The following is a 19,698-nucleotide window of genomic DNA, read 5'->3' on the forward strand; positions in this document are numbered from 1 at the left end:
AAATCGAAAAAAAAAAAAAAAAAAAATCACCACGAGGGTAACGTCCACAACCGGCCCCAGGGATTGATGACTCAGTTTGGATCAGAACCCATCAGCTAAGAGGGATAAAATTAACTTCCCCTCGTAGACATCAACAACAAGCCAAAGGGGATGAAAATGGCTTGGTTCATTAAATATTCCACATTATGCTTTCAAAACCACGTCTAAAATCGCAAAGCCATTAGCTCTGTAGCAGTTCCTGTCACCAGCACTGGCTTTTCCTGTTACTGCTTTAGTTGTTTGTTTAACACGCAGCATCACAAACTCCTTGCTCCATAGCAGGTTGTTTTAAGCCTCAGGCAGACCTACCTTTTCTGTCTGCCAAGCACCTGCGAAGCAGCTTGACAGCTTCCCGCCGGCCCTGCTTTGCGGCGAGGATCAGCCAGTCCACGGCGGTGCAGTTGTTGAGCTCTTCGTCGGCGGTGTCGGCCAGTCGCAGGTAGTGTTTCCCCACCTGCAAGCCAGATGCTGCTCACTCGTTTCTGGAACCCACTCCCGCCCCATGCTCTCAGCCAGCCCACCAACTCTCACCCCCAACTTGGGTAACCAAGACCAAGAAGAAAGGTGGCAGAAGCAGAATCCCACTGGGCATCCGCACTAGGCTGGACCCTCCTGGGCACCTACCCCTCCCCAAAACACAGCAAGGCAGGTGCGACCCAGCCCTTCATAGACAAGGGAGTTACGACAGACATATGGAGCCCAAAATGGCTCTTTGCAACAAAGGCTTGCTACCCTGGCCCAACCCTCTCATTCGCTAGAGGGAAAAGTGAGGCTCAAGTACAGAGAGCCCACAAAAAGGCTGACTGTGTTCCCTGACCCCCGAACGCCCAGACGACAGGCTGTGGGCAGGACTTCAAAGTATAAGGCTGACACAGTTTTGCCTGGAAGCTCTGACCCTCCTCAGGGGAAAGTGGGGTGGGAAATCATTCTGGATGGCTGTGGTCACCCACGTGTGCCGGTACCCAGGGACAGAGTGAGTGGTGAGCAGTCATGCTCAGGGGCGTGTTTCTGTGGCCTCTCTCCAGCTACTCGGGGATATGAAAGTGTGTGGAGGTGGAAGAGTGGGATGGGGCATGGAGCAAGCAGCCACAGTGGGCTAGAGGGGGACGACTGGTGGGAGGCAGGGAGGGTGCCCTGGAGGAGGTGATGCCTCAGGTGAGCTGTCAGCTAGACAAGGAGGCGAACCTGTGCTTCCCCGGGAACCCAACCGACATGGAGCTCAGCCCATGATGGGGCACGGCATGCTGGTTCCTGTCCCCGTTTCCATGGCACTGCTTCTCTTCCAGGGGCCACAGGACTCTTAGCCAGGCCTGCCGTTCTGAGGATCGGGTCCTGACCTTCCCCACCAGACACTGCAGTTCTCACCTCTGTCTGTGCCTTGGGGTCCCCAGCCTTGGCCTTCTCCAGAACTTCTTCGAAGGGGATGTCCGCATCTCCCTTTGCAGGCCCTTTAACATTGGAAAATAGACGGAATGTCACAAAGCCAGACCCTGTCACTTGTCAGAGGAGTGGAGGCAACAGGAACGGGCTTCTGAGGACTTGGTGCTGATCTGCACTGTACGGCCCATTGCCAGAAGCGTGAGGAAGACACTGAGGCAAAGAATGAGCCCAGAACGAAGCCGCTTGCTTCCAAATCCATAGATGGCCATGGAGCCACAAATTCTGCCCCAGTGGGAGCTACTCGGAGCTCCCTGGGTGGGAGGTTGGGAGGGAGGGCATAGACCCATGCCCCACCAGGGCGCCATGCTCAGGCCTGCTCCATCCGGGGTGCCAGAAAGCCCTGAGGGCTCAAACTTGAAAGCCCCCAACCCAAATCATAAAAGAAACTGCACCAATGCCCAGCATCCCCAAATCAAGCCGAGTTCATGTTTTCCACGACCGTGTTATCAGAGACACGTCTGTGGAGGTTACAGTCCGTGTACACACACCTCGGCCTGCAGGGCGAACACTGCAGACTGGGTGGCTTAGAAAGAACAGACATTGCCAAGTCCGGAGGCTGAAGTCCAAGACCAGGGTTAACAGCCGGTGCAGTGCCTGATGAGGGCTGGCCTGGTTCAAAGGTCTTTCAGTCCTGTCCTCACACGGTAGAAGGGAGAGGGAGCTCTCTGGGGCCTACTTTCTGTTTTAAGTGTATTCATTCAGACCTTCCATGAGAGGCACTCCCAACAGGCTCCTCATGAGAGCCACACCCAGTCCCGGCCAGCATGGATCACGGCACATCACACACCCCCGTGTGCTCAGGGAGGCCCCAATGCACGGCCCCGTCCTCACACGAGCCACATCCAGTCCCGGCCAGCATGGATCACAGCACATCACACACCCCTGTGTGCTCAGGGAGGCCCCAATGCACGGCCCCAGGGCCTCCCCGTGCGGGTCCGTTGAATGAGCACTACACCGCCTGGCCTGTGGGGCCTTTTCCATAAAGGTTAATCCCGTATTCGAGGGCTCTGTCCTCATGATCTAATTACCTCTCCACACCTCCCAGCCAGAGCTTCCGAGGTTCCCACTGGGGTAGACATCGCTGCTGTGCTCACCAGAGAGACAGAGGAGAAAGTGAGAAATCGCCCCCCAGGGAGCATAACCACGCCACAACCCCTTCTCCTTCATTCTGCTCTCAAGATTTGGGGCACACACACGTGGACTGGCGTGTTTTTCAAGTTGTTAGGTCCAGGACTTGAACTGTGGAGCCGGTCACCTGGGATCCAGCACCTTAACCACCACACCATCAGCTAGCCCAGGGCCCCACTTCTCAATACCATCACACTGGGGGTTCCAGCATATGCACTTTGTGGGGATGCAATCCTACCACACGTGAAGTGCTTGTCAGAACAGGCTTTTGCTCGCTCCTCCTGGAAACAGAAGGCAGAATTAAGGGAAGGCACACATGACCCCCAGTAACTGCGCATCGAGGACCACCCTCTGATTGTCCTGGGTTTACCACGACCCGCTCAGGGCCAGACTCTGAAGCACTGAGTTAGCCCCTTCCTGCCTGGGGGCACCTCGTCTGTGGAAGATGGATCCAGTCGGAGGTGGCAGTGGGAAGTGGCCCAAGGTATGTGGCCAGCGAGAGTCCAAGACAGAGGGACGGTCACTCCAGTCTGAAGATAGCAGAGGGAGGCTGGGACGACTCAAAGATGCGGGTCCCACACAAGGGCCCCAAGGCAAGGCATGTGTCGGGGAAACAGGAATCTGAGGGACTCTGCCTGAGACTCCGGGGCAGGGATGCAGCCTGGGTGACAGCTCAAGGACAGTGCGACACAGCGGAGCCCCTTCCTGTGCAGCTGCAGGCTCAGCTGCCTCACCGTGGTCCGCCAGGCCATTACACGAGGGCAGCTCTCGGATCCATGAAGCAGCACCAAAGAAACCCACTCCCCAGTGGTCCCCGACCTCAGTACGACCTGGATCCATCCACACGTCTCTCTTCCTGTCACTGTCCCAGCACCCCAGACTTGCTCACCTGTGACCTCAGTATGACCTGGATCCATCCACACATGTCTCTCTTCCTGCCACTGTCCCAGCACCCCAGACTTGCTCACCTGGGTGCATTCTGCTGTGGCTCAGCTGTAGGCTGAGACGTCTCAGAAGGACTAGCAAACCCAAGGCCTGCAGGCTCACAGAGAAGGAGGGTGTGCATTCAGAGCGACCCCGACACGCGAGGAAGCCCGCCCGCCATGGTGAAGCGCTGTGTGACCTAGCAGTCACCCCCCTCTCTGAGCCCATGTGAAGTGACCATTTACGAGAATGTGACAGCATACTAAGTGTTGGAATGAGACGCTTTGTACTAAGTGGCTGGTCCAGAGCGGGCATCACGGGATGCGGCTCTTGTCCCTTTCCACTTGCCCCAGTCGGTAGACACACGGACTAAACAAATTCCCTGCCGTGCCACGCTCCCCAGCACAACGCCGGGCACGGCCCGTGAGCGAAACTCTTCTCTTGACTAAATACATTCACAAGTCGTGTCATTTTTTCCCTTTAAAAATAGTTAGACAATTCAAGCGTACATCTGTTGGCTAAAAAGATTCCTCTAGTCCGTGATTAATTTTCGCAGAAGTTATTCATAGCCTGACATTTCAAGACGTCTCCCCAATACACACAATCTCTTCAACACACACGACACCATCCTTACTCCAGCTTCCAAGTGGCGGCAGGAGGATTATCTCCACAACCACCCAAACACTGGGCTCACACCGCAGCCCAAAGCGAGGGTTCTGGCTTCTTCCACGCGAGGAGGAGCTTTCGTCCAACATGCTCACTGCTCAGTGCCAGCCAGATCCCCTCCTGAAACCGGCCGAGTCAGCGTGGCCCGCCAGGCCCTTTGCTGCTGGCTCGTCCCGGTGACAGCATCTGATGCCCCTTTGGGAAACCTCCCTCTCCCACTTCGAGTCCTGTAGTCTGGGGAGTCCCCCCCCCCACTGCAGAGGGAGCATGCAAGCCCACCTGCCCAATCAGAATGCTCTTCTCGTCTCTCTGACAGCGCTGGTTCAGGGTTGGACACAGACCCCAGTCAGGACGGTGAGGTTTGTGTTGGAACTGCTGGGAACTGGACTCCCTCCTTCTGCTGACCTCGACAGGGCGATGCCAACTCAGACCCCTGTGGGGAGTGCCCACCTGAGAGCCAGGACACAGGACAGCAGAGTACAGTGGGGGAGGGGGAGAGCACTTCCCAATGACATCAGCTGAGCCCCTGGATCCAGCTGTGCCTGAAGCCAACTATAGATAAAGGGACTAAATAAATCCCTTTTCTCTCTCCTATTCTTTTCTAGCGCATGTAAATTTATATTGAACTAAAAGGGACCTAAGTCTAATTTCCTGCCAGTCTTCCTAGTGATCACTAAACAGCAGTAACGAGAACCACGTGACCACAGGCAGGTCTCCTCCCCTAGTGAGGACCCACGGAGAATGCCCCTCACCCCATCTTTTAAATTTTGTATCTCCCATGGATTCCTTGCAGCTCAGCAATTCACATGTGCCACACCGGATCAGAAAATGACTCTCCTCTCCTTGTACCACCGGGGCGAGGAGCGCCTCCCCTAGGACACAGTCCTCATCCTCGCAGGGCCCACTGCCACTGGAACCTGGTGCACGGTCTGTCATGGCCCCCTCAGCCCCCAGGGGCACGCTCTGTGCCCTGGGCCTACGTGTCTATCCCAGGGCTCCCAGCACAGCACTGGGCCCTGGGACAGGGCAGCCCCGCTCAGGCTGAGGGGACAGAGGGCGACTAGACGGGAGGGCGGTGAGCAGGACCCGCAGCTCCACCCCTCACAGTCCTGCACACACGGAGCATGGCGCGGTGTGACAGGGACGCGCCCTGACTGCAGCTCCCCGAGGGCCCATGGGTTCTGTACAGACGGGCGCACCCTGTGGGAAGAAGTCTCCCTCCACCCACCCGGAGCACTGGAAGCACCCAATGCTGGGCCTGTGCACAGAACTTGCGCGTGCGTCCGTGTTTATCAACAGCGCACGCGTGGCACGCGCTCTTACAGGAGGGTGCGGTTTTCGGCACACGGTAATCCAGGATGACACGACACTGTCTCCACGGGTGCTGCCTCCGTTTCTCACTTCCTCGCTCATGGACCCTGGGCAAGGCCTCAGCCCCCATGGCACCCACCGTGTGGGATGTGGCGGGAGAGGTGAGAGCGTGGCAATGCGCCACGTCAGGATCCCTGTGGGCACAGCGCGGGGCAGCCGGGGTGGCCTCACACCGAGGGCTGTCCACCGGCTCCGTCCTGCCTATTCCGGCTCTTACGAGCAAACAGGATGGACAACCCTTGTCACGCTCCACTTCCCAGGCCGGCCGAGCTCTGGGCAGGACAGAGGCTGGGGTCACCCCTCCACAGGCCCTGAGCCACACCCATAGACCCAGCCCCCATCCCTCCCCCACAGGAACATGCTGAGTGCAGCTATAGGCCATCTGAGTGTAGGAGCCAAGGGCCCCGACTGAGGCAGGACCCCGCCCTTGCCGTGGCCTGGCCCTGGGGCCAGGGAGGATGACCACGTTCCTGCAGTGCAGGGTCAGGGGCTGTCCGGGTGACTGGAGGGTCGAGCCTTGGAGGTGACGTCCAAGGCTTGGAGTGTAGCAGGAAGTTAAAGGTGACATGGGAAGGCACACAGACATGCGTCTAAAAGCAGGCTCCACAGGGTCTCGCCTGGCCCTGCTGTCAGGTCTCCCGACAGGTCAACATACAGACAGGCCAGGTCAGCATGAAGTGGGGGATGTGTGAAGCTGGTCCCTGCGGTATCAACAGCCCGGCACCCTGATGCCAGTGTCACTCACTGTGTGACTTGTCCCTGGGTGCAGAGCTCTGCCCACACACACCTCACGTCCACATCAGCTATCTGGCCGTCCCTGGCCCCCACAGTAGCCTCCAGAACCAAGCTCTGGGCCCACTGGGAACCACTCTCAGGTCCCCATCTCAGACTGTGCCACCACTGTTCAGCTAGCAGCTCTAGCCTGAGACCTAGACGTCACCCTGGCTTTCTCCTTTCCCCGACCTTCAGGGCCTGGCTGGGCCTGGCCAACCTTTTGTCCCCACAGCCCGAGCCTCCTACATCTTTGGCTCTCTAGCTGAGAGACCCCCTCCCTCTCTGCCCAGGAGCCCCTCACTCCCCACCCACGCAGGCCCCTCTCACCTCGTGGCCCCAGTATCTCCTGCACCCGGTCAATCAGGCCTCAGGCAGTCAACACGGGGAATGCTCCCTGGCAGGCCACACCTCCACTGCAGGGTTCCTGCCACCCTGCTCACCTGTGTCCCCATGGCTGCCAAAGCAAGCGACAGCTGAAGGACCTCAACCCTTCACAGTCGCATGGAGAGCCATCCACTCTGACCGGCCAGGGCACCCACTGCCCTGCAGTCTCTGCAAGGAGCTGCCCACCGCGGGCAGCCAGGCTGCCACCAATGCAGATGCCGGGGCACCTCTGAGCAGGGTCGTGTAGACACTGTGGCCCCTGGAATTTCCCAAGTCTCACCTCCTCCCCTCCTGCCACCCAGCCAACATCCTATTTGATAGCCCGAAGAGGCCCAGAAGCTCCCAAAAGGCCAAGGTCACACAAGAGGAGCCGTGGCTGGAACCTGGGTCTCAGCACCAGAACCAGGTGCTCACCCGAGTGTGCCCACCTGGGTGCAGGTCCACCTGTACCAGCCTGCAGCGCTCTGTGGAAGTTAGGCCATGGGACCCTGGCAGCAGGGCCGGCTCTTGCCCAGCTGGGAGCCTGGCTGGCAGGGCGTCTGCTCCAGCTCTTACTCCCAGCACGGCAGGCTCCCAGCCAGGGACACAGACCTGCACACTGGCATGATGGCAGCTAAGCATGGCTGAGGCCGCCCCTAACCCTCGCTGTGCCTGCTGGGCCCCTAGGGCTGATGCAGAGCTGGCTTCGTTCTCTGAGAGGACAGCAGGCTGCAGACAGCACCGAAGGTGGCAGATCCAGACCCGCTCACGGCTGCCGAGAAGAGCAGCCCCCTCCCGTGTGCGGGGCAGCACGAGCTGGCCGAGGCGGGCGCTGGTCTGGCCACGAACGCACGGTGTGGGCAGCTCGGCTTTGTCAGACTCAGGACCCACCCAGCACATGGGCGTCCTCTCGGCTCTTCTTTCTGGTCCATGTCCCTATGTCCTGCCTAGTCCTGGGGGCATCTGGGTTCCCAAGCCCTGACCCACCACCAGCCGCCATTCCCTTGGGGCAGGTGACCTGCCAAGGCCCGGCACTGTTTCTTTATAACTTACTTGATACATGTCATCACTGTATCATTGCAGCTTGTGACATGAGTTTTCCCAGCATGAATACACTGTGTGTGAGTCCAGCTAGGCAGGTGGCCTGGTGGGTGAGGCTCTGGACTCCCACATGGCCGACAGTTCAAGTGCTGGACCTGGCGGTCTGCTTTCTCACTTTCCCTCTCTCTCTCTCTGTCTCTCTGGCTAAATTAAAAAATAACAACATAAATAAAATTAAATAAATAATTTTTAAAAATTAAAAAGAAGAAATGATCACACACATTATCAATAGATCATTTTCCATTTTGTGTCCCTTAAATGTTTTGCTTCTTCGTTTTCTGATTCCCTTCCTCTCCCCCTCACCCATTTCCCACTCCCCCCACTCTGCCTCTAGTACCCAGTTGTTCTAGGATAAACACAGAATGTCCCCGCACTGTTCCTAAGGCAGCCCCTCCCCCACCTTCCTCACGGGAAGGACGAGGAGGGGGTTCCTCAGGGAAGCAGCCAGAGCAAGGGACCTTGAAGCAACTCTGGGCCCATCTCCCGAGTGTATAAACCAAGGGTCAGCTCAAATGGTGTCTCCTCCAGGCAGCCGTCCAGGCAACCCTCCTGATGCCCCTCAGGCCACGCTCCTCCTGAGTGCTCCCAGGGGGCTGCAGCCTAAGTCACCCCGACTTGGCCCCAGGATGTGGTTACTTGTTTACTCATGCTCCCTCCTTGTCCTGGGGCTCCTGAAGACAGGCCTGAGCCTTGGGCCCTCTGCTGCAGGACCTGGCCAGACTGCTCCCTGCACTTCCCTGGGCCTGTGGCACGGGGCTCCCTGACTCGCCCCTGGTTCCTGAGTTGCTGGAGCCTGTCGTAGGGGGCAAGCACCCACTTACAGACTGTCCACATCTCCACTTCACGCCTCACCGGCTGCGGAGCCCCATGTCACCTACCTAAGCTCTCTCTCCCACCGTTTGTCATCTGAAGAACAGGTGGCAACAGCCCTGCCTCCAGGGCTGCTGGAGGTTGCACGGGCTGATGCAGCTGAAGGCCTAAAGGGGCCCAAGCTCAGGAAGGCGTCAATCTCCGCTCTACCTGTGGTCTCCTGCTACACCACTGCACCTCTCAGGTGGGCAGGTGAGGTGACCGTACCTAACAGAGAGCGCACCTGGCATCTGGGCCGAGTTGGACCTGCAGGGAGAGCTGCTGTCTCCACAGCGGTGACAGTGACACCCGGCAGCCCAGCTGCCCGGCCTAGACCTCGGCAGGCCCCCCTCCCCGCCCATGTCCCTATGTCCTGCCTAGTCCTGGGAGCATCCGGGTTCCCAAGCCCTGACCCACCACCAGCCGCCATTCCCTTGGGGCAGGTGACCTGCCAAGGCCCGCACTGTTTCTTTATAACTTACTTGATACATGTCATCACTGTATCATTGCAGCTTGTGACATGAGTTTTCCCAGCATGAATACACTGTGTGTGAGTCCAGCTAGGCAGGTGGCCTGGTGGGTGAGGCTCTGGACTCCCACATGGCCGACAGTTCAAGTGCTGGACCTGGCGGTCTGCTTTCTCACTTTCCCTCTCTCTCTGTCTCTCTGGCTAAATTAAAAAATAACAACATAAATAAAATTAAATAAATAATTTTTAAAAATTAAAAAGAAGAAATGATCACACACATTATCAATAGATCATTTTCCATTTTGTGTCCCTTAAATGTTTTGCTTCTTCGTTTTCTGATTCCCTTCCTCTCCCCCTCACCCATTTCCCACTCCCCCCACTCTGCCTCTAGTACCCAGTTGTTCTAGGATAAACACAGAATGTCCCCGCACTGTTCCTAAGGCAGCCCCTCCCCCACCTTCCTCACGGGAAGGACGAGGAGGGGGTTCCTCAGGGAAGCAGCCAGAGCAAGGGACCTTGAAGCAACTCTGGGCCCATCTCCCAAGTGTATAAACCAAGGGTCAGCTCAAATGGTGCCTCCTCCAGGCAGCCGTCCAGGCAACCCTCCTGATGCCCCTCAGGCCACGCTCCTCCTGAGTGCTCCCCGGGGGCTGCAGCCTAAGTCACCCCGACTTGGCCCCAGGATGTGGTTACTTGTTTACTCATGCTCCCTCCTTGTCCTGGGGCTCCTGAAGACAGGCCTGAGCCTTGGGCCCTCTGCTGCAGGACCTGGCCAGACTGCTCCCTGCACTTCCCTGGGCCTGTGGCACGGGGCTCCCTGACTCGCCCCTGGTTCCTGAGTTGCTGGAGCCTGTCGTAGGGGGCAAGCACCCACTTACAGACTGTCCACATCTCCACTTCACGCCTCACCGGCTGCGGAGCCCCATGTCACCTACCTAAGCTCTCTCTCCCACCGTTTGTCATCTGAAGAACAGGTGGCAACAGCCCTGCCTCCAGGGCTGCTGGAGGTTGCACGGGCTGATGCAGCCGAAGGCCTAAAGGGGCCCAAGCTCAGGAAAGCGTCAATCTCCGCTCTACCTGTGGTCTCCTGCTACACCACTGCACCTCTCAGGTGGGCAGGTGAGGTGACCGTACCTAACAGAGAGCGCACCTGGCATCTGGGCCGAGTTGGACCTGCAGGGAGAGCTGCTGTCTCCACAGCGGTGACAGTGACACCCGGCAGCCCAGCTGCCCGGCCTAGACCTCGGCAGCCTCTCACCACTGCTCTCCCCTTGGGGCAGACGCCAAGCACAGCCCACATCTGTTTCCGGACTCTTATCTGGCACTTGCAGTCACAGACTCCATCCTCCGCGGCTGCTTGGGGCTGCCCAGATTGAAACCAAATGTCCCGCGCCCTGGCCTGAGCCCTGTGGCAGTGAGGAAGTGGAGAGTGTGGTACCTGTGGTCTCATCACGTGGAGGAACACTGTGGTCCAGAGACCAGACGGGCCGGAGGGCGGGCATCTCCGAGGTGAAGCGGGCTGGCCAGCATGAGTTGCATGGCAGACGTAGCCCCACCTCAGCCAGAGCTGGCGAGGGCGCTGGCCCCGCGGAAGTGGACAGAGTGTGGTACCTGTGGTCTCGTCACGTGGAGGAACACGGTGGTCCAGAGACCAGACGGGCTGGAGGACGGGGCGGAGGGCGGGCGTCTCCGAGGTGAAGCGGGCTGGCCAGCATGAGTTGCATGGCAGACGTAGCCCCACCTCAGCCAGAGCTGGCGAGGCCGCTGCCCCCGCAGCGAGGGGCAGAGGGAGGCACAGATTCGGCTCACCCGTGTGCCTCGGCACTCACTAGCCAGGTCACACGGACTCTGTGCCTCAGTGTCCCTCACAGGGCTACTATGAGGAGTCACATCCGGCCCGTGGGCAGCACTGGTGCAGAGGAGTGCTCGTCATGGTTTGGGGTAGAAGGGGACATTTCTGACTTGGGGTGATCACTGGCCTCTTGGGTTGGGGACGAGGACGGGGAGGGATAAAAGGGGCTAGGGCTCCCTTCATTCAAAATCCACCCCCAGAGGACAAAGGAAGCCTCACATCAACTCACAAGAGGAGGCACGGCACCCTTCCTCCCCCCGGGGAAGCAGGGTAAGGAAGCTCCCCTCCACACACCCAGCGGCACGGCTCCCAAGGATTCTAGAGTCCTGGCACAGACCTCGTCCACACAACCTCCAGAGCTCACGGGCTCACTATCAGTGTAGACTGAGTGCCAACCGTGTGCTAGGCTCTAGCTGGGGACACACAGGACAGAGACCATCTGTCTCTCTTTCCCACCTCATTTTGATGAGAATAAAAGCTCTGGGATCCCGAACACCTCAGTGCTTCTAAGACCAGAAACCCTGCTCGAAGCCACCTGCACGGGCCTGGGCCACTGACTACGTGGACATGGAAGGCCCTAACCCCGCCACACGGCCCTGGGCTGACTACCACGGAAGAGCAGTGTGGTGGGACTGGGAACTTCATGGGTGAACTACATACAAAGTGACAACTCAGAAGAGCTGGACAGCACTTCAGAAAGGAAACACACAGCCGGACCTGCTTATGACACCCACAAAGCCCACCGTCACCTGCGAGTCACCCTGCCACAGCCAGGGGTCTTGGCTTGGCAGCACGTGCCAACACTGGCAGGCTTCCAGCACACGCCGGGGCCTGTTAGTTCAACACACACACACACACACACACACGCACAGTGCCAGCACCGTCCTGCACTGCTTGCACAGGACCGGCATTATCATCCACATCATAGATGTAGAAACAGGCTCAGGGAGGCCTCCAACCACCTCCCAACAGCCTGTCTTGGGACCAGCAGATGGTATAATGGTTATGTCACTGGACTCCCACATAGGCAATCGTAGTTCAAGTCCTGGACTCAGTGGCTTAAAACTCACACCGGGCACATGTGTGTGCATGCCCAAAATCTCAGAAGGCAAACGGAGGAGGAGGGACTGCATTGCTGCATTGTGGATATCCCCCCCGGGCAGATTCGCCTTCTGTCTCTCTAGTGAGCACATGCACCTTATAGCAAAAATCTCTTTAAAAAAAAAAAAAAAAAAGGGCCCCCAGCCTGTCTCAACCACAGGGCCCTGACGCTCAGTAACAGTTGGTGTGGACAGATCCTGTTTTGGGAGTTCCAAAGGGGATCACGCAGCCAGGCTGGAGCAGATGCTCACAGAGAAGTGGCACTAGCCACATGACTCTACTTCCTTTGACTGTCCACACAGACGTACAGCAGTTTTCAAACTGTATGCTTTAGCCACTGAGGATCACGAAGTCGATTCAGCTGCCCAGAAGCAGTGCTGGTTTTAAACAAAGGAAGAGGACAGAGGACATTAGCTTGCAGCACACAGTGAGGACAAGCATGGCTGTGGAAACTTCCATTCTCACCAAGCGTGCATGAAGGTACGTGTGTGCACGTGGCAGCCTGTGAAGGACCATGCATTTCTCGCCCTGGGTCAAGGAGAGAGTGTGTAAGAGGCACTTCAGGGCTGGGTAGGATTTCAACAGGTGGAGCTGGGGATGGCACATTTTGGGCAGAGGTTCCTGCATGGGCAAAAGGGGAGCTGGGAAGACACGGAGGCGGATCTGCCACGTGGAATGGCTCAGCATGCAGGGCAGGAGTGGATGGTGACCCACAAGAGAAATACGGGGCTTTTAACAAAGGCCCAGAAGCTCCTGGACCCGGTGCTGACAGCAGGGCCTCAGAGCAGGAACAGCCTCCATTCCAGGCGTGTGTGAGCTCGGGTTGCCCCATCTGTAAATGAGGCTGCCGGTCAACTCATTCTTTGCAGAGCTTGTTGTGATAAAGCACTGGATAAATTACTGGAGAGAATAACGGGGATCCTGGCTGAGTGCTCCTTAGCTGAAGTGTGTGGGACCGGAAGTGCTCTGTATTTGGATTTTGGAACATATGCCTATACATGACATACATTGGGATAGGATCCATGTCAGACATGGAATTCATTTATATTTCATATATACTTTTACACATTAAGATAACTGCTATGCTGGGGCCAGCTGCTGGCATGGTGGTTAAGGCCCTGGACTCCCATGTGGCCAACCGCACACTGACCATGGTTTGAGTCCTGGGTCTGGTGATTTGAAAATTACACCAGGCATGTGTGTGTGCATGCCCCAAATCCCACGGGGAGAATGGAGAAGAAGGGACTGCAACATGGCCATTGCCCCTGAGGTATGCTTTCTTGCTTTCCCTTTCTCTTTCTCGCTCTCCAGTGAGCACATGTGCTCTCTAGCAAAAATAAATAAGTAAATAAATACTGCTATGATTTAAATGTTCCCAGCAAAATTTGTGGTAAAATTTAATCCCTTTTGTAATGTATTAAGAGGGTGAAAACTTATTCTAACCATGGCATTAAGAGGTGGGGCGTTTGGAAAGTAATGAGACAAAGTCTTTACGACGAGGGTATCAGCATGGCTATGGTGACTGGGGACAGCATGGGTTTCCCAGTACACCATGGTATTTGAGGGGACCGTCCCCCACCCCACAGTGCCCATCAGCTCCCTAGCATGAGCAGGTAAGGTCTGGAACCGCCTGCTTACTAACGACATAAAACAATGAGGTCTCTGCTGTAGCTCCAGTCTCAGAGCAGAGGAGCAGAGTCCACTTGTCCACAGTGGGAGCTGCAGGGCCCTGAATTGCAGGGCAGTCCAGGAGGAGGAACCTTTCAGCAGTTGCTAGACCACGGCCCCCCTTATTTTCACTGAACGGCCCTAGCCTGGGCTAAGAACAGCTGGGCTTTCAGGTAATGACCCCTTACCGGTTCTGTCTGCCCTTTCTCGGCTCCTGGCACGCTGGGCGTGGGGCTCAGTTGCAGCGGGTGCCTCTCCAACACCTGGGCCAGGTCCTGGGCCTGGGCGAGGTCCAGAAGCTTGGAGTGGCTCGGTCTTGTCCTGTTCCATCGAGGTAGTGGCATTGAGCCGAGCCCGGGGCTGTGGTGCTGGCAGGGGCTGCAAACTAGACGAGCCTGGAGGGGGGGTGCTGGGGTCCATCTCACCTGCAAGAAAAGCTGTGGGTCAGAATCACACTCAGGTCGGCCAGGCCAGCCTGCCCCAGCATTTGGCGTCTGCTAGAGAGAGAGAAGCAAAGGCAGACGGGATGGGAGTGGCCAGGCTCTGCATGTGTCCCCTGAACCTCAGCCAGCCCCACAGGCCAGCACCCATAGTCCAGCCCCGCTTCAGACGAGCACGTCGCCGAGGACACTCACCAGACTGCACAGCGGTTACGATCCCAGGCCCTGATGCTGCGAGGCCTTGCATCCCTGCCTCACCGCCATGCGCCACACAACCTTGGGCTTTGGCTGCTTGTCTGGGAAATGGGGATGACGAGGATGACACTCAGTGATAATCTGATATGGAGCACTGGGCAGAGTGCCTGGCTGTGGGGGCCCCCAAGTGATACATCCCCCAGTATCTGTGAAAGTGACATCGTTTGAGAAAACCGGTCTTTGCAAATGTAATTAAGTTAAGGATCTTGAACTGAGATGATCCTGGATTAAGGTAGGCCCTAAACCCAATGGCTGATGTCCTTGTAAGGAAAGGAGAAAAACAGAGCTGCAAGAAGGAGGCTGTGGGAAGACGGAGCAGAGTGGCGTGATGCGGCAGCAAGCCAAGGGCACCAAGATCACTGGTGACACCAGAAGCCAGGAGAGAGGCAGGGACCCAGTCCTCTTGCAGGTCCTCCAGAAGGGGCCACCGCCCACATCCTGATTTCAGACTCTGCCTGCAGAACCGTGAGAGGGTGAAGTCCTGTTATTGTGAAGCCACTGCATTCTGGTCATTTCTTCTGGGAGCCTCAGGAGACCAATATGCTGGCACTGAGTCAGAGTTACACACGCGTAGAAGGTAAGGGTCAGAGTAGGGAGGAGAGGGGAGGAAAATGCAGCTGGCGGAGTCAGGGTGTGAAACCAGACCTGCCCAGCTGCAGAGCCCAGCACGAGAGGCCCACAGCACAGGACGAACACCGCAGAGCTCCAGTGCCGATTAGCCGTGTAGGGGGTGTGGGCATGGTGATTAAGGCACTAGACACTCCCACATGGCCGACCATGGCTTGAGTCCTGGACCTGGTGGCTTGCTTTCTCACTTTCCCCCTCTCTCTTTCTCTGTCTCTGTCTCTCTCTCTCTCTGGTCAAATTTAAAAAGAAATGAATGAATAAAATTAAACAAATATTAAAAAAAAAAAAAGAAGAAGAAGGCAAGCCAGTGCCTGGGACCAACAGATGGCGTAATAATGGTTATGTCGCTGGACTCCCACATAGTCAACTGTGGTTCAAGTTCCAGACCTGGCAGCTTGAAACTCATATCAGGCACATGTATGTGCGTGCCCGAAATCTCAAGAAGAGAATGAAAGGGAGGGACTGCAGCATGGCTATCCCCTCTGGGCGGTGATTTCTCGCTTTCTGCCTCTGTCTCTTTGGCTAACAAACATGCCCTATTGTAAACATCTCTCTCAAGGAGAAACAAAGGGCAAGCCAGTGCCAACAGTGTGTTGTAGAACAGACTAGAGCAGACCAGAGGCCACAGGCCGGGACACGCGTTAAGACCAGGGGAAAGGGCTGGGTTGTTCTAAGGGGCCTCCCATGCTGCTCAGCACCATGGACAAGCACCATCAACAGGAAGGGCAACCGGAGCCACACGCCACGGAGCTGAGGTTCTGGAGGCCCCTACACTGAGTGCCTGATGCTGGGGCCCTGGATGGGCTTCGGGGGTGGGGGTGGGGCACAAGTGCTGAAACCGCTGGCCGTGGGCACATTGCGTGGGATGCAGGAAGCTTTTCCTCAGATCAAACCCAAGGTCACATCTACCCTCTTGATCAGGGAGAAGATGGAAACCAGGAACTCTGGCTCCCAGTCCTAATCTGCTGCGGCCTGCCTGTGGCTCTCTGCCCACCAGTCATGTGGTTCTGGGCAGGCCACGTCCCTCTCTGTACCCCAGATTCCTCATCTGTAAATGGGGACCCCATCATGCCACCCTCAGGGCGACTGCCGAGAACCAGAGAGATCAGAGATTGTGAGCCACAGTGTGGGGCATCTCTTGGTCAGCTCCTAGTGTAAGTTTCTGGAACTCTCATCATAGGAAGACTTCAGAGTGGGCCCTGGCCCCACAGGTTAGTCCCCAGGGGCTACAGACTGTATCTGCTCCATCCTCAGCTACAAACGGGTCCTGACGATTAGATCTATTTCCACAGAAGGACTCTAGATTTCAATCTGGACATTCCTCCCTTAGAGAGAATGAGCTCTTCCTTTAAAACATCCCCCCAGGAGAAACCAAAACGAAAAGCATGGTCAAGCCTTGTGCATCTGCCTGGAAATCAGCACAATGCCCATGCTGTTTCCGAACTCCAGGCTCCCGGGACTCGGGTCACTTACTGAATGTGCAGACCTCAGTGAGCACACGGTCAGCCGTGGGCAGGGAAACTAAGCCGGGGGACTTGGCACAGAGCACCACGGTCGTGCCAGCTACCAGACGGTCCTTTAAACGACATGCAGCCATGGTTTACCTCGCCTCTCTTGTGGCCCCTGCTGTCCCCAGAATCAGGTGCCACTTGCTTAGAATGGCAGAGGCAGACTCGCCTTCACTGAGTCGACGGACGCCACGGCACGTGCGTCATCACTAACAGCGGCTCTGCCTCTCGGTACTTCCTGTACCTCTTCTCAGGGGTTCCTACCCAGCCCTAGAAGGTGGGCGCTATTACTATCCTGGTGTTACAAACGGAGAAGCTTTTATTCCTCACCTCTCACCCCGCTTTGCGGAGGAGGACACTCAGGTGTGAGAAGGCGTGGGACCTGCTCAAGGCCAGACCCCTCTCTGGTGCAGGTGCTGAAACTCGAATTCACGGCTGATTGCAAAGCCTCTGCAAGCTCATTTCTGAAAAAAAACAGCCCTTTCAAAATCTGGCCCCACCTCCAGACCCATTCACTCCAACACACTGGCTGCTCTAGAACGCCAACATGCAGTTGCTGACATCCGCGTGTTCGCTCTTTCTGGAAGGCCCTCCACTTCCCGCCCCAGTCCAAATACTAGCTAGCCTTCAAGTCAAGCGTTCAAGCAGCTCCTCTGTGGGGCGTTCCAAGCTGCCTCCGCCCCAATTCTCTGTCTTCCTCACCTGCTCTCAGGTACACACACAGCAGCAGGTTATCGCTCCATCTGCGAGCTCACCTGGGTTAGAGGTACGCAAGGGCAGCACTGTCTGGGCCAGTGGGACACAGGTCTCAGCCGGGAACAAGTGAGGCTGGCTCACCCTTCCTGAGCAGCTAGCTAACCTACTGTGTCTGTCCCCCATCCGCAAAGTGGGAGGAACACCTTCTATGTCAGCGTGCTGTGGGGATTAGGGAGGTGAGAAAAGAAAGCCATCTGCAAACTGTAAAACATTAATTAAAAAAAAATAAAAAAGCCATTATTCTCAGGCTAAATAAAAGCATGCTCAGTTGAAAAACACCTTATAAAAGGAATGTCAGGAAAACACACATTCTGATTGGCCTGTGGGCTGAGTATTATGCATGTTACATTACAGTCAAAATAAACTGTTTAATGTAAAAATCTTGGGACCAGCAGTTAGTGTAATGGCTATGTTGTTAGACTCCCATGAAGTCGACTGCGGTTTGCGTCCCGGACCCAATGGCTTAAAACTCAAACTGGGTGCATGTGCATGCATGCCCAAGATCCAGAGAGGAGAACAGAGAAGGGATTGTGGCGTGGCCATCCCCTGGGGGGTGATTTCTCGCTTTCTCTCTCTCTGTCTCTCTCTGTATGACGAGCGCACGCACCCTATAGCAAAAACCTCTCAAAAAAAAAAAAAAGTGTAAAGTAAAACTCTCTGGTGACCGAGTACAGGGAAACTGATTTTCAGGTTACCTAAGGGTTGGCCACCAAGCCTGGTCTGGATCAAAGGACTTGTTATTTCAAAACTAAACAGTTCCGGGCCACAGCTGGTTGCCGGCACAGCAAAGGTGAGGAAAGACCTGCCCGTGTCTGGTCCTTCCCTCTCTGACCAGTCTTTTTCCTGGGATGCTGTGGACACTGCAGTAGAAGCTGCGACTTATTCACCCGGGACACTTCTGCCTGGCTGGGCACCCATTAGGGGCTCGGTGGATGTGGGGCAGAAGCCTGGAGCCCTGGGGAAGGAGCAGCATCCAGGGATGACAGTGCCGTGTGACGTGCAGCACACAGCCAAGAGCCCCGCACGTCCCAGCATCCAGGGCGGCCTCCATACTGTGCCCCCATGAAGAGGGTAGTCAACCCCAACTGTCCCCTCAAGGCCAGAGTGGTGCTTGGAAGCTGTCTCTGTGTAAGATCCCAAACCTGGAGTGGCTGGCATTCTTCCCCCATGCGCACAGAGGCATATTTTAATCCCATCCACACACAGATGGGATAAAGAACCGAGGAACTCAGCGGAGGGGCTGCTACTCCCAGAGGCTGCACCAACCACGCGTCCACAGAGACGTGGGACTTGATGACTGCATGCAGCTCTCGGCTACAAATGTTCTAACTCCGGCCCAGGCAGGCCTCCCTTCTGCTCTTGTAGGGGGGCAGCCCACCCTCAAGCCTGCTCCCTAGAAACAGCTCCCAGGGAAAGCCGAGATGTTCACACACTCTCCGACCAGCACCTCCACCTCCAGGATCCCAGCTCTGGGAACCCTAGAGACACTGCTTAGCGGCCATCAGAGTGGCATTCTTCAGCAACGCCTGGAGAGGGATCGGTTATAAATGCACAGCCCTGCCATACGGTGCACCCACAGGGCTGTAACAGGTGATCTTGTGTAGGAATGCTTAAAGACAAAAAAATATTCGTATGATACTGTTAGGCAGGATTTAAAGCAGCATAAAATATTATCTTGAGATTGTTAAGGATGAAAACAAAATTAATCTTCAGAAAAAAGATGAAAGAAAATGCCTCCTGAAATGTTAACGCTTGCAAGACCAGCAGATGGCATAATGGTTGCTTCGTTGGACGCCCATATAATCAACCATGGTTCGAGTCCCAGATCCAGCAGCTTAAAACTCACGCCAGGCGCCAGTGTATGCATGCCCAAAATCCTGAGAGGAGGATGGTGAGAAGGGATTGCAGCATGGCCATCCCCACTGGGGGTGATTTCTCAGTTTCTGCCTCTCTGTCTCTCTCTGTTAAGTCACACACCCTATAGCAAAAATCTCTCTTAAAAAAAAAAAAAGTTAACACTTGTTATCTCCAAGTAAAGGCTACAGGTTTTATTTTATTCTTCTAAGCAATGTTACTTCCCTGATTTTCTATTATGAGTGTGTGATGCGTGGGGACCTGAAGCACAATGTTATCTAAAGACCTATCTGTGACAGTGCCCTAAGCGGCCCCCAGCCGGAGAAATCTGCTCAGTCTGGCCCGGCCTCTACCCCTGGCACCGGGCTGCTCCTCAAGACAAGGGCACAAAGCCCTTGGTGGCTCACAGGTTCCTATTTTTGCTCAGAGTATTAGGGCCAAATTAAAGGACATTCCATCTCCACCCAGAGGGGCAAGTTCACAGGAACACAGGGAGAGCTGAGCCAGGAATGC

The 19,698-nt window shown here is 56.1% G+C and overlaps 1 protein-coding gene across 4 annotated transcripts in view; it reads right to left on the reverse strand.

The window, feature by feature from the left end:
* WFS1 (wolframin ER transmembrane glycoprotein) overlaps positions 1 to 19,698 on the reverse strand; it is a 42,086-nt gene that overhangs the window by 19,798 nt on the left and 2,590 nt on the right. For 2 of the 4 annotated variants that reach the window (XM_006153658.2, XM_006153659.2), the window contains exons 2-4: positions 13,934 to 14,170; positions 1,405 to 1,487; positions 349 to 493 (exon numbers count right to left, since the gene is read on the reverse strand). In XM_006153658.2, the coding sequence (XP_006153720.1) occupies positions 349 to 493; positions 1,405 to 1,487; positions 13,934 to 14,165 (460 nt within the window). In that variant the 5' untranslated portion in view covers positions 14,166 to 14,170. Of the gene's footprint in view, positions 1 to 348; positions 494 to 1,404; positions 1,488 to 13,933; positions 14,171 to 14,380; positions 14,482 to 16,905; positions 17,040 to 19,698 lie in introns of all 4 variants that reach the window. The other 2 variants (XM_014589832.1, XM_014589833.1) reach the window with 2 other exon arrangements.

The sequence above is a fragment of the Tupaia chinensis genome, unplaced genomic scaffold (assembly GCF_000334495.1).
Source record: "Tupaia chinensis unplaced genomic scaffold, TupChi_1.0 Scaffold000384_1, whole genome shotgun sequence".
Taxonomy (NCBI): Eukaryota; Metazoa; Chordata; class Mammalia; order Scandentia; family Tupaiidae; genus Tupaia; species Tupaia belangeri.